This window comes from Lissotriton helveticus, chromosome 3_1, assembly GCF_964261635.1.
Source record: "Lissotriton helveticus chromosome 3_1, aLisHel1.1, whole genome shotgun sequence".
NCBI classification, from domain to species: Eukaryota; Metazoa; Chordata; class Amphibia; order Caudata; family Salamandridae; genus Lissotriton; species Lissotriton helveticus.
The window spans coordinates 1,663,317,112-1,663,331,993 of NC_136061.1; the positions used below are offsets into that span (position 1 = coordinate 1,663,317,112).

Consider the following 14,882-nt stretch of genomic DNA (forward strand, 5'->3'; position numbering starts at 1 on the left):
TGCGTTCTGCTGATTTGGCGATGTTTCTCACACATTCTTGAGAATATGCCCCCTTGTCTTCTTGTAAGGGAATGGAATAACGTCTGGGGTAGTGTGTGGGGGAGGCAACATCTCCTTCTAAGTGCAAATACTATGTTAACACAGCGTTGTTTTCCCGTGATAGACTGCGATGTGCAAAGTTGCGTTCAGCTGATTTGGCGATGTTTATCAGACATTCTTGAGAATAGGCCCCCTTGTCTTCTTGTTAGGGAATGGAATAACGTCTGGGGTATGTGTGGGGGGAGGCAACATCTCCCTCTAAGTGCAAATGAGGTAAATCTTGTGGGCGCCACAGCCAGTTGAATGCAAACGAGCCCTGCGCCGCTTTATATGATTCCAGATCGGGCGCGTTGAGGCCCCATATAATATGGCATGGTAAGGACCTCCCAACAAACCATTGGTTGTTACCCTGCTCATGCCAGTTTGATCAGTGAGGAGCGTAAGGTAGTTTAAACTGTCCACAGCAGTAGTATAGGGATATTCCTGCATAAGAATAAGAACCTAGGGAGAACAATCATTTTCATGAGGGTTATCCGCCCCATTAAGGACAGTGGTAATCTAATCCAGCGGTTAACATCCTCTTTTAATCTATGCATTGCCTTCTCATAGTTGTCTGACAAGACAACAGTTGGATCATTATGAAACTGCATCCCCAAATATCTTACAGAGTCCGACATCCACCAAAGAGAGAATTCTAATGTTGAGGAAATCATGGACATGGTAAGTGGGAAGATTACAGACTTAACCTAGTTGACACTGAGACACAAGAGGCTACCCAACTGCACCACTTCTCTGAGCATGGGCGAAAAGTTGCTCTCCGGGTAACAGACATACAACAAGGTTTCGTCTGCATACGAAGATATCAAGAGAGTATACCCAGGAACCGCAACCCTCTATGCGCATGATATGCCCTGAGCGCACATGCTAGAAGTTCGGATACCAGTGCATGCAGTAATGGCGATGATGGGTAGCCCTGATGAGTGCCCCTGGTGATTGCAATTTGGGGCATGATAATAGTACCACCTCCAACTCGTGCTACTGGATTGGTGTAGAACACCTTGATTAGACGCAGGTAGACATCCCCTTCTCCAATCCGTCTGAGCACTGTCAGCATGAACTCCTAGTCAAAAGAGTTGAACTTTTTTCGGCGTCCAGGAAAATGGCTGCTGCTGTCACCTCTAGATCTACCAATTGCAGCACACCAAACAATTTTCTAAAATTGCTAGTTAAATTTTGTGTCAACATTTAATAAGGACAATTGCCGATATGAGGAGCATTGATTTGATTGTTTGCCTGGTTCTAGTAGCTTAACAATCAAGGCTTCACGCATTGACTGGGGCATTTCTCCAGTCTGCACAATCTCCTCAAACAGTGTATCAAGGTGCAGTATCAGAAGGTCCTGGCAGGCCTTTTAAAAAGCCACCGTAAGGCCATCTATGCCCGGTGCATTCCCAGCTTGCATGCTTGCTAGTGCAATGCGTATCTCCCTGGGGTCCAATGGAGCCATTAGAAGCTCTCTATGTACTATGCTGAGCCACGTCATTGCTATGTGTTCCAGATAGTTTGTTATTTCGTTGCCGTCCGTAAGGATACGGTATAAGTCAGCATTGTAACTCCGAAATCTATCAGCTATTTGATCTGTGTCATACACAGTGTTGCCCACCTCATCCTGGATTTCCAGAATTACCTCTGATTCCCTCTTTGGTTGTACAAGTGTAGTCAAAGTGGCACCTGGGCGTTAGCCCTCAACATATGTTTTGGCAACTGCGTATTTACCCATATGTATGATTTCGCTTGCTAGAACGTCATGATATTCTTCCTGCCCAGCTCATATTTTGCTTAGGGTTTGTCTATCTCCGGATTTTTGATGTGTATTCCAAATCTGCTATTTCCCTTTCTAGAATCGCTAGTCGACCCTGAGAGGTCTGAGCACTTCCGCATGTTTTGCAGATAAGGATACCCCTGATAAATACCTTAAAAGTTTGCCACACCATGGTAAAACTGTTGACAGAGCCGACATTATTAGTAAAAAATTCTGCTATTGTTTGTGATAACTCGGCCTTAAAAACTGCTTCTAGCTTGACCCTGCAAAGTGAATTAATCTGCAAAACTGTGAATAGGATGTTGTTTTGTTGATTAATAAAAAGATTCATTAAAAAAAAGCTGCATCTAGAAGTGAGTATGGGGGAATCTCTAGGCGAAGGCCGTGGCTTTATGAGTACAGAGCTCTATTTAAAAAAACACTGAGGAGTGATCAGAGTAGGTGCACGGTAGTGGTTCACACTTAATAACTCTAGATGCCAGACTCCTAGATATTAACCAAAGATCTATTCAAGTGTGTACATTGTGTATGTAGAGTAATGAGTGTACCCCCACCTGTGGGAGATGCCTCCATTTGTCGATCAATCCCGTGCAGTCTGCAAAGTCAAGTATGGCCTTCGCAGGTGGGGACATTCCATGGGAGGGGCCCTTGGATCGATCTTGTGCAGGGTCTAACAAGCAATCAAAATCCCCCAGATCTGAAGTAGGTCACCATCCCTGATGTAAGCAAGCACAAAGTGAGTGACGAAACTGCAGCTTGTCAATATTTGAGCCATAGACCCCTACCAAACCACCCTTATAGCAGGGGGCTATGACGTATCTGACCCTTGGATCTGTGCATACCTCCTGTAACTTTATGCAAGCCCTGGGAGACCCTCCCATGCTATATATACCCTAACTCTGTACAGCACTTAAGTGCCCACAATCCCTCCTTCTCAAACCTCCCCACACACAAAACAAGGAATTACTGATTAAACAAAATTTAGTTCACATGGAGGTGGATATTACCCGCTCTCTGATTCCTCATCGGACCCAGCCAGTCTCTTAGAACGCTGACTCTAACTTATGGCCTGACTCTCCTTGGACGAGCATTAATAGTTCCCTTGCCTCGGCCAGTCTTCTCTTACCTAGAAAATCCTCCAGAGAAGGGCAGACCAAGCCAGCATCTCCCGTGAATGCGAAAGTCTCCGACATGCCCCAGACCCACATCCTGGCCTCATGTATGGCCCATCGTGTTTAGATCAGAACAGTCTTACTGGGATACCGGGACCAGATCAGAGCCAGAAGGCCAAGGGCCCATCCATAATTTACGGTGCAACCCTGTGGCTGCCCTGTAACAGTTAAAGAAGGGAGGGGGGCAATAGTTCATGAGAGTCATCTACATTGCACATCACGTCCCATCACACTCAATTCTGTCCAGCCAGTCTCTTTTCGAATCGGTCCTGTTGCATCTCTGGTGATAACTAGGAATTATTGCTCCTCTGTATCCGGTGCATCTTATTGTTCGTTATGGGTGGTTCTGGATGAGCTCCTCTTGCCACTTGCTACCCACTTCTGCTTAAGGAATTGGAGCACCAGTTTTGGATCCGTGAAGAAGTGAGCCTTTTCCCCGGTCAAGGCTCTCAACTTGTTAAGGTACATCATACAATACTCTAAATTTAACTCACACAATCCTTTCTTCACTGGGATTAACTGCTGCCGGGCCTCCTGAACTTATTACCTGAACAACACCGAGCCCTCATATCGTAATACTTTCAGTTCCCCTGTCTTATGCGGAGTTGCATCTCAGCAGCACCTGGGGCCTCTTGGTGACAAGGAGGAGTGGGCTCTCTCCACAACAAATATATCAGAGAATGTGTCCCTAGCAAGCACGTCCACAAGTTAGCGCTCAACAAACTGCTCCATGTTGGTGACATTTGTGAATTCTGCTATTCCTACTATGCATATATTGTTCCATCTCAATCTCGCTTCCAGGTCCTCTGCTTTCGCTTGCAATACGTTCAATAATGTATCCATTTATTTTGTGTCGCAGAGTATATATTAATTGTGTCTTCCGCATCAGAGTCTCTTTTCTCTATGTCATCCAACATCTCCGTGTGCTTATCCAACCTCTTACATCCTGTTCATGCGAAACGTGATGGCATCTATCTTCCAATCAATTTTTGTCAGATTACGCTGCATGGCTGCCAATATTTGCCATAGGTCCTCATGCACAAGGGGTTAGCAGGCTCAAGGCCGGAGTCTGATGTAGTTATGTTCGCATCACTGGGTTTAGGGGTTTTCCGCAGTTCGGATGGAAGTTTTGCCTGTGATCTATTTGATTTCCCCATTCTGGCACCTCTGCTCTGTAGCAATATTGATGCGAGTGAATTAGGACAGAGTTTGCAGCGGGTGCACTCAATGCACCTCCATTAATGGCACACCCAGCATGTGGAACCGCAGGTTTCCATCCCAGACTGGGGAGCTTGTGCCACATGTGGTGCACCTCAATGCAGCTTGGTTCAGTCTATGCATATGAGTGTGCCCACCATACACAGCTCGCCCATACCAGCCAGTCAGGGCCCTGTTTTTCACTGGCTACCAGGACCCCTACAGATGAACCACATCTGATTGCCAAGGCCAGCTGTATGTACCGGACTTCTCCAACGTCGATTGTCCCAGTGCTGGTTATGTAGTTGAGTGAGTTGCGCTGGGTAAGTCCAGCCGTGAAATCGGGCCTCCTCGGTTCCTGCTGCAAGTGTGTCTCTTCCAGGCCTCTCTCCGTGTCTCAATCTCGCCTCATAACGTCTGGCACAGGCCTCAGTCTGGGTTGCTCATTCTTATGTGGTGCAGTTCCGACTTTGATTATATTGCGTCCACCTTCCACAGACTGACCACGTTTTCCAGGCGAGGCCCAGCCCTTCCCAAGCCACAGAAAGCTTCACAGCGGGCTGTGCGTAGGACCACTATAGTTGATGCATTTCTCTAACGGGGGTTGCTCCCTCATGGACCCTCTGGTCAGGCAAAACAGGGCAAAACCAATTGATTTTGACACTGCTCCCTATTTACAAGGGCAGCATAAATAGGAGGCACCGCCAAAATGAACACCAGGGAAAACCTGGGCTTAAGTTGGCAAAACAAGGAGAAATGCATTATTTATCCTCATTTTTGCTTTTTCCATGTGTGCTGCCTTGTGCCCGTAAAGCTCCAGTAGAATTTAGGTATGATTGGTTTAAGGTAAATGTTGGGAACCGGTGGCCAGAAAATGTAATCCCGTGGCTCATAGATATTAGAGAGCTGAGAGACAGAACTCAGTCCTGGTCACCACACCAGACAACATCAGGGGCGGTTGGTGCATGTTGGCGAAAGTGGTGGTGCCCTGCCACAGAGAAGAGAAAGAAGAGAAGAATGAAACACACAAGCAGCTCAGGGAAAGGACTGGCTGCTCTATCAGGCTCGAGTTGTGTGCCTTTTTTGTTATGAGCATGTAATTCCGCCTATGCCGAGCGAGGTTCTCACTCACCCCTGAGGCACAAGTGAGAGCGATTGCATCATTGAAGAGGTGTGGCTTCTTGTGAGTACCAGTGGTTTGTTCGGCACTAGGGTGATTTGTTTGTGGCCCTGGGAGTGGCCAACTCGGTTCCATTGGTTTCTAAGGTCTGGGTGCAGGACACACAAGCACAGTCAAGGAAGTAGTGGGTGGGGCAGGCTTGGAGGACGTTCATGGGCTCCACCCTCATTTTGCTTTCTCCTCACTGTTGGTTGGGCTTTGTGAGGGGCTGGGGAGGAGTCCATAAAGAAGATTGTCTCACCGACGCCTCCCCAACCCTTTCTAACATCTAATCAGCAATAAATAGACGCTCTTCAGAAGAAAGAATTAGCAGTACTCGCTTCTTCCGGGAGTGCCTCGCATATGAAGTGCACTTAGAAAGTCACTCTCTCAAACTGTGAGTGATCGTCCTGTGTGCATGGCCTACAGCTGCATGCTAGCTCTTTACACAAAGCTAGTAATGCCAGCAGCATGCAGCGTGAACGAGAGTAGAGGCTGCAGGCAATTGCACTGTAATCCTTCCAGGCTGGCCTGAGCACAGCACTGCAGCCTCTTCACCCTCCTTCATGCAGGTTAATATTTAGAGATGGGAGGGATTGTTTATTTATGTTTCTGTGGTAGCAATTGCCCTCATCCCCTAAAAAGCAGGTTTAGAACGTTAACTGCACACGCAAAATCGATTATGTGATAATTATGCCCTACGCCTTTATAATTTCACCAGCCGCCACTAGACAACAGTCCTGAAATTGTAACTGAGTAGAAGCATGGAAAACACATGAAGATTTCCTAGAAGTGACAGAATCGAATATTATGTTGAATGGTATCAAAAGCTGCAGAAAGAACCAGAAGGACTAGGGCAATGACAACGTTGCCCGGCCGGGCTCACTATTGACAGGTTGTCTAAAGTCGACAGCAGAAGTAACTCTGTTCCCCAATAGGGTTGAAAGGCAGCCTAGAAATCATCCAGTCATTGAACTAGTTAACATAGTACCTGAAGGTTGTATGTCAAAATATTGATAACAAAAATATTGTCTGACATAAATGTGCCCTATATATCGCTTGCAAAAATGTCATTTACACGGTGCAGCTTTTCTTTTATTAAGAGGGTGCAGCTTTTCTTTTATTAAGAGGGTGCAGCTTTTCTTTAATTAAGAGGGTGCAGCTTTTCTTTTATTAAGAGGGTGCCGCTTTTCTTTTATTAAGAGGGTGCAGCTTTTCTTTTATTAAGAGGGTGCAGCTTTTCTTTTATTAAGTCCTATGGGGCGATGTTTTCGTAAACAATATTTAGGACATTTTTGTCAGTTGATATTTAGGCCTAAATATTCTGGTTACCACACTGTTCAGACAAACAATGTTCACAAGGTAGGGCTGCAGGAGGAGACAAAGAAATAGGATGAATAATTTCATGAGTTGGGTGCATCCCACAGTGGTTTCTTTACTAAATGAGTTATGACACAGCGCTTAAAATATGGACCACAATGTAAAAAAGCAAAATATTGAGAAGCTGGTTCAGAACTGAACAGAACTCTAGACATAGAGATCTCAGGAGTTTTATGGGGCAACAATGTAGTGGTAAATCCAATTTAAAACTGATAGTGAACCAGCAAGCTTCTCCTAAGAATTCCCTGGCAACTGAGTAAGCCAGCTACTCGAGTGCTAAATGCAGTCTGTTCTGTAAAAACACCTAGGGGGGATCTTTTTTATGATGCGCGAAAACTTGCACTCAAAAACCCAATCGTAGTTAAAAGAAAAATCGAGAGATGCCAGAGAGGCTGTAGATGACAAGTTCACCATGGTGGCAAAGAATTTAATCTATGCATTAGAAGCCAGCTCATTCCACCCAGATTAGAAGAGTGTCTACATCATAGAGGTGAAGCACACATGCACACATGCACAAGAGTGCCATTTGCAGAATGCTGCCTCCTCTCCTCTGTCTGATGCAGGAAACAGGAAGCCCACAGGCTTCCGCACTGCCCTAGCCAATCACGACGCTGCTGTCACCAGCATGTCAGCAGCGTTATGATTGGTCTGAGTGTCATGGTTTGGCAGTCAGACAGGGACTGGGAGCCTGTGCATGTTCTCCACCCAGGCTGCAGAACATAGCTGAGTAGAGAACATGCTAGGTGGGTCTGACTGGTTGGCAGGGCCAAGACTGCCAGTCAAAAAGTCATACACACTTAGATAGTGCTCACCACTCCTTCTTGCTGTGTTGGCAGGCCAGCCCCGGCCTGCACCTAAAGCTAGGCCGTAAAAATAAAATGATAATAACATGATGTTATTATTTTATTTTTCCTGTTAGGCGACCTCAGACAATAAGAGAGACGCATCGTCTATAGTTTGTTTACAAGAAGAAGAAACAGATTATATGCACAATTAATTACATTCATTGTAAGTACAACTTTCTTATGTATGGCAGGGTGTACTGTACCCCCATTTATGCATCGAGTCAGCAAATCCTTACCGAGATTTCGCTAGCCCTTGTGCAAGGCTCCGCTCCCGAATCCTTGTTTTCATGACCTCATTGTAGTCGCCATTTTTGAAAATTGGATGTGCAAACCATCCACCATAAAACTGTGGCAATGAATGAAGAAATGTTATACAAAGCATGGAATATTGCCATGACCAAAGAACACGTTTTCATGAAGACAACAGAATAGTGTTTCTATTTCCACTGCATGTACTCTGTTGACAATAATTCCTGATAGGTTCTGCTCTAAAATGCACTACAGCAATTGGGTTGGCATGCGAGTTAGGTAGCCTAAACTCAAAAAAATAAACTTAGAGAAGTGCTGTTTTCTTCCATTCTACACCCTGAGTAAACATGGTAGTGGACAGCAGAAAACGTAAATGCTATCTAAAACTGACCTGTAGTCTATGTTCTCGAGTCGATTGCATTTGCTTTTGATCTAAAACATTGGGAGAGAGTTGAAAAATCCAATGTTCATGGAGACTCCTAAAACAGTTTTTAGAAAGCAACTAAATTTAAATAAAAACTAAGGGAAACGTCATTGGTCCTCCTTCACATTGTGTGGATCCAAGGAAGGGAATGCGTACTACATTGGGAACACTAAAAATCAGTCGTTTGTGGATTTTCACACACGTCTCCGACCCATTCTCACACTGTAAACTGATGGATATTTACTCCTTCCAAGGACAGGAATAAATACCTTCCCAGGGTGGGAACACTCCTAAATACCCCTAAATATTAGTAGAGATGCAAGGGCAAGGGTTTCTCCGCAAGGTAAAATAGAGGGGCATATTATCAAGGGATTTATCTCCGCTTTTTTGGCTTTAAAAGCCAAGAAAGCGGAGATAAAATTATCTCCCTATTACCTAGCTGTCGCTAACACCAGTTAGCGTCAGCTAGTAGGCGATAGCGACCATCTTGGGTCCCGCTTTGCATGTCAGAGATATTTATCACTAATGACATGCAAAGTGGGCGTGCCAAGATGTTAGCGACTGGAAACAGTCGCTAACATCGCTATCTCCTATTACCAACATTTGTAGATATTCGCGCTAAGCGCGGATATCTCCAAAAGCTAACACCTGCCCTGAGCAGTTCTTAGCCATTTTATCCAATGGGAGGTGGATAACATGGCTAAGAGCATTAGCTCGGTAATGCATGAATATCGCTGACTTTACAGCGATATTCATGCATTTCGGCCGATTTTTATCGCTTAGGAGATAAACCTTGATAATAGCAAGGCTCCTAAGCGATAAAAATCGCCGCAACACGGCGATAAAATTATTGCCGCTAAGCCAACATAGCGATAATTATCGCTAGTTGTTGGTAAGTTCCCAACAGTGAAATCTATATTTATTTATGTATTTATGTATTACATGTGTAGAAATTCCAGGACTGGTTGTGTACAGGATGTCTTGTTGGACGCCTGTTGTCAACCCTGGTGTAATACAAAGTGATGGGCCCCTCCATAATTTGGAGAAGGGCTCTATAAATTCTCTCCACCGAAGGTGCAGCTTTCCAACTATGAACGATGTGCACTCTGTAAAGCCACTTTGCAGATATTTAGGCATTGTGCACAGTATGATCAAATCTGAATATTCGGACCCTCTGCATACCGCTTCCCATGGCTTTGGCTGAGGCAAGCAGAGTATTAAGCGAGATCAGCAATCTGCTAGTTTGGGATTAATCAGTTTGAGGAGCTTATTTTTCTAACAATTCTGAAAGAGAGGTATGACACATAAAGAAGCAGAGGGCCCTTATTTATGAAGGAGTTACAGAAAAGGGTAAACCCAGACAAGTCCTGGGACCTGGGTAGACTACAGTACAGAAAGGGAGTAGTCCAAGTCTTACAACTAAAAAAAACACACGTAATTAAATGCCAGCCGGCATTAATTCAAATGACACAACACAATAGAGCGTTCAATATTATTTAATCATATTGAGCATCAGAATAAATATGGGACAGGGTATTTTATCAAGTGCCCCACGAAGTGGGGGAAAGAAAGGGTAAATAGTAGGGTGCGCTTTGTGAGGATTGGGGGAGTGAAAGAGAAAGGTAGTGACATCAAATGCATTACAATTAGAGCTGGCTTCACTCAGCTATACAATTATCATGGAGACATGTAAAAGGCCATTGTTTGAAATACACTATCACAGTGAAGCAAGCACTGTTGATCAAATTGGCATAGGGCAGTGATGTAGTCGACGTTTCGACCCCAAAAGGTCAGCAGACTGTTTGGGTCCTCATGCCGAAGTCTTCCTCAGGACTATAACCTGACTGCGCCATAATCCTTACACCTGCTTGAAGCAGGCGTAAGGATTGCCACAGGTCTTTTCACATGGGACTCGCCAATGGGTTATGACACAGTGCTGGAGTTGTGTCAGTTTTCTGACACTCTCCAGCAATGCATCATTTTGCACCACCAGATACGTCAGAAATCCTAAGATATCTGTAAATCCTTGCGCCATGGAGCACCATATTGTAAATACGGCACATCCATGGTGCCGGAAAGATGGCACTATGAAAAGGGATGCATCATTTTTTCTGCCCAGCGATGCGTCACTTTTTATAAAGAGGCCTAGAGAGTTTTGTTGTATGCACAATACAAGAATGTCTACCTTAGCTTTGAAGGCTCGTGATGGGGTACTCTTTGCGTATGCACATTTATGAAACTAAAAGAATTTTGTATGATCGTGATTGATCCGTTCATAGTGATGACACACAGTAATTCTAGACAGTATAGACAATATTTTGGGAACATGAGGGTTACGGTATTAAACACCCAAACAGACTCAAATAAGAACAATAATAACCCAAAACCAGCTCAGTAACATAACACAAAAGCCTCATCTCACACAAAAAACACAGAATGAAATAACAATACAACACCATAGGTGCACTGATAAAACAACACAACGGCAAGGCAACATGGCACACTACAATGCCATGCACCACTACAACATAGCTAGATAACACAACACAACAAAACAAAACAAAACACAGTAAGTCAACATATTAAGGAAACCAGACAACACAACTGTACAACACAACAACTACCACAACATAAACACACAAGGACAAAATTCACTTTCATTACCTTTTATCTTATGTCAACATTCATTAGATCAACCCCTTCCCTGCGCCGCGAATTCCACCGCGGCGTGGGGGGCTAGGGGGTGAGCCGGCGCTTCGGTGCTTTTGACGGCTCCATGCCGTCATGAGTCACGGGCGGCGTGTGCTCATGATGGTGTGGTTCCATCATGACCATGCCTGCTCATTAATTCACCTGCACAGGTGGGAAATTAGTGTTGCGTGGGTGGAGCGGCAGCGGCATGACAGCTCCACGCCGTCATGAGCACACGCCGCCCGTGGCTTATGGCGGCGTGGAGCCGTCATGAGCACCCAAGTGGTTAAGCTCCACTAAATAGTCCACAGGGTAAATATTTTCAGCTAGAAAATGGACAAGGTGTAGATTCTTACAAGAAATATGTACTGCACTTTTTGGGTACATAGTGTACGTCTCTGCCTCCCTCAGGTCACTGTGATCAGACAGCTCTACACTCATAGCCTCTAGCTATGTAAACATTGTGACCTACCTTGCAGTTCATAGAAGTACACTTTGTACCTCATCTGCAGTCCATATGTCAGGTTAGCTATAGATAATGGGGCTTATTTACAAGCTCTTATTGCCGCCGGTGTGTCACTATTTGTGATACACAGGCGGCGCAACCGGCTGCACCATATTTACAATGACACGTAAAGCCATCCTACGTGGCTTTCTGAGTCATTGTAAATATGGCCCCTTTACATGCAACACCTTGTGCGAAAGGGGCGTGCCATGGGTGTTGCTGTGGGTGTTTCAAGGCAACACCCATGGCTTCTGCCGCATTTCCAGATTAACAAGTAATCGTAAACATGGAAATGCGTCAGAATTCTACACCTCCCCAGTGGGAGGCGCAACAAGGAGAAATGTTTTCATTTCTCCTCATTTATTTTCTCATTCTCTGCGTGCTGCATTCTGCAGCACACATAAGAAGAGGAAATCACCTCTAGTGATTGCTTTTGTGCAGGAAGGTGTCACTTCCTGCACAAAAACAATCATCCCCGTGATTCAGACATCCTTGCACCATGATGCAATGGTGCCTGCATTGGTGCATGGCAGCTAATTGTGTGCCAGCGTAAGGGAGAGCGAAGGGATCCATCATATTGTTCTAGATGTGATACATCCCTTTTCTTTGGAATTAACGCTGCGCAGCCAAATGGCTTGAGGCACTGTGCTGCGTTAATTCCTTTTAAATAGGGCCTAACATATTTTTTATGTAGCCAAAGTACTTCAAACACTCCCAAATGTCTTGAAAACAGTAGCAGAGGCATCTTTGTTAGTCACCGGAGGCTCAAACTTGATAAATCATAATGTGGCAGCCATTTTGGAACAAGTTGCTCCCTTGATCACGTTACCTGCACGTATCTTCGAGCCGCATCGATATCCTCCTGTTTATGTGGGTTTCTGGGTTCAGCCCAGTCTGAGTTGATGGTGATGGAGATCAGGCCGCCCTGTTTTGCTCTGTAGTTGTCGTTGTACAGGTGCCAGGCTTCAGCGTGGGCCTTCAATAAGTTGTGCCCTACGACGTAAGGTGCACGGCCAGGCCTGCCAGAGATTCCTTCAACAACACAAAACAACATGGATTGCTTGCATGAGTCACTTTGTAAATAGGACGCAACATGGAGCATTTCTTACACCGCTGGAGCGTCGCAAAAAGCGATGCAACGGCAGCGCAAAAGTGTTGCAAGGCCTCATAAATAAGGCCCATGGTATTTGGTAACTCCTAGGAAAAACGTTGGGCACCTGATGCTGCATTATGGTATGAGCACACTCGGCCGCGGTTGGTAGGGGAGTACCTGCTGGGGCGGTGACGTGGGGAGGGGGAGGGGCAGGGTGGGGGTTAGTAATGTATGGATAATGGAGGTTTTCAGGTAAGTAAACATTTAAATAAATCAAACGAATTTCGTTGCGCGCACTGCATTGCATTTGGGGATGCAGTGCACGCAATGAAATTCGTTTGATTTATTTATATGTTTACTTACCTGCAAACCTCCATTATCCATACATTACTAACCCCCACCATGCCCCTCCCCCTCCCCACGTCACCGCCCCATCAGGTACTCCCCTACCGACTGCGGCTGAGCACACTGCCCCGATATGCCACAGCGCACTTTTAATAAGGTGTGCCTAGCGCAGTCCTAGGCAGTGCACCCTGTTACCATCAATGAACTGCTCACAGCGCAGCCGTAAACTTGTGCATGCCCTGGGCTAGGATATTAGTGAAAGACAGAGCAGTTGGGTGAAGCAGCAACTCTATCATTCACTGTGCAGGCAGCAGCTGTCTGCACTTCAAAAAGGGGACTTATATATCCCTCAGCCAGTGGGTTCAGTGCATGTATGGGCTGCACTCAGGTGTCTCACTGACTGTGCGCAGCCTATTTTTGACACACAGTCAGTGCACCCAGTGGCGGAACAGAAAATGATGGGGCCGCCGTGCCGAATGCGATGAGCGACCCCTGGATCTGCATGTATCACATATATTCCTTGGCCTGAATGGGAAACCCCTAACTAATCGAGGCCCTTTGAAGAGGTGGGCTTCACCCCCTTGCACCACAGAGGCTGCAGGTGCCTGCGCTACACCCCTGAGTGGACCTCCTGACAGCCTCTATGCCTCTGCACCCATACCCACAATATGGCACAGGTGCAAAGGGTTTCCCTCATTTGCCCAGGCCAGACTCCGGCACTACATGTGCACTGGCTCTATCAGTAGTACAGCTGGGGCTGCACAAGTGTCTGTGGCTCCTTCTGCAGAACATTAATGCCCTGGTGGTGCAGAAAATGGGTGCACACTCCCGTTTCACCGCAGGACACTGTCTGCCAAGAGGCCCCTGCACTTATTTATTTTATATATTTTACCAATTAAGCACTGGAGCTTGGCGAACATCAGGGTCAACCCAAAAATATTTAAATTCATAGTTCTGTCAGGACTCCATGTCCTTTTCTCTGTCCTGGAAATGGTATAAACTCTATAATCAGCTTTCATAATAGACATTATTTTATGAGATGTGGTGTTCAAAACAATGCATATTTCAAAACGTGTCTGAAGATTGTAACAATGTCAGTGATCTAACCCGAAGCATTACAGCTACAGTGGTTAATTTCTTGCCTGCACACTTAAATATGGCGAAACTGTTAAAATGACAAGCAGCGCCATCTTTACTTTTTAAACCCGTTTTCAGTTCAGGGTATGGTTAAGTGAAATATCATACCTGGTGCAGAAGAGCCGTATCCATACCCTAGATTGGCTATTATGTACGGTTCATTGAGGGTTATCCAAAACTTCACCCTATCTCCCAGTCGCTCAAACAGCAGGTGGGCGTATTCTTTAAATCTTTCAACTATTGTGTCATTTTCCCAACCTCCGATGTCTTGGAGAGCTTGTGGCAGGTCCCAGTGGTAAATGGTCACCTAGGAGACGAGAGCAAGATAGGAGAGAGAGAGATAGAGAGAGAGAGACAGGAGGAGAATAGAGAGAGAGAGAGAGAAGAGAGAGAGGAGCAGAATAGAGAGAGAGGGAGAGAGAGAATAGAGAGAGGGAGAAGCGAAAGAGAGAGGGAGATGAGGAGAATATATATATAGAGAGAGAGGGAGAGAGAGATGAGGAGAGCACAAGATGAAAACAGACACGGAGGAGGGATATCGGCAGTGAGACAATAAATGTAGAAAGAGTGAGTGAGTGCAAGATAACGTAAAACAGAAGACAAAGACGGAGCGAGCATGACAGAGCAAAACAGAGAACAGAAAGGAAGAGAAACAGAGAAACAGAGAATGAGCATGAGGGAGAAAAGAGAAAAAGAGCGAGTGTGTGTCAGACCACATAAGAGAAGAGAGTGAGAAAGAGTAATAGATAAGAAAGGAAAAAGAGCAAGAGGCAGATAGAAACCGATAGACATATAGAAAGAAGAAAAAGAGAGAGAGAGAAAAA

The 14,882-nt window shown here is 45.4% G+C and overlaps 1 protein-coding gene across 1 annotated transcript in view; it reads right to left on the reverse strand.

Annotated features, from left to right (window-relative positions):
* The window catches only part of LCT (lactase), a 217,610-nt gene that overhangs the window by 70,919 nt on the left and 131,809 nt on the right, over positions 1-14,882 (reverse strand). The window contains exons 11-13 of the mRNA XM_078682454.1: positions 14,167-14,365; positions 12,313-12,515; positions 7,851-7,960 (exon numbers count right to left, since the gene is read on the reverse strand). Coding sequence (XP_078538580.1) covers positions 7,851-7,960; positions 12,313-12,515; positions 14,167-14,365 — 512 coding nt within the window. The remainder of the gene's footprint in view (positions 1-7,850; positions 7,961-12,312; positions 12,516-14,166; positions 14,366-14,882) is intronic.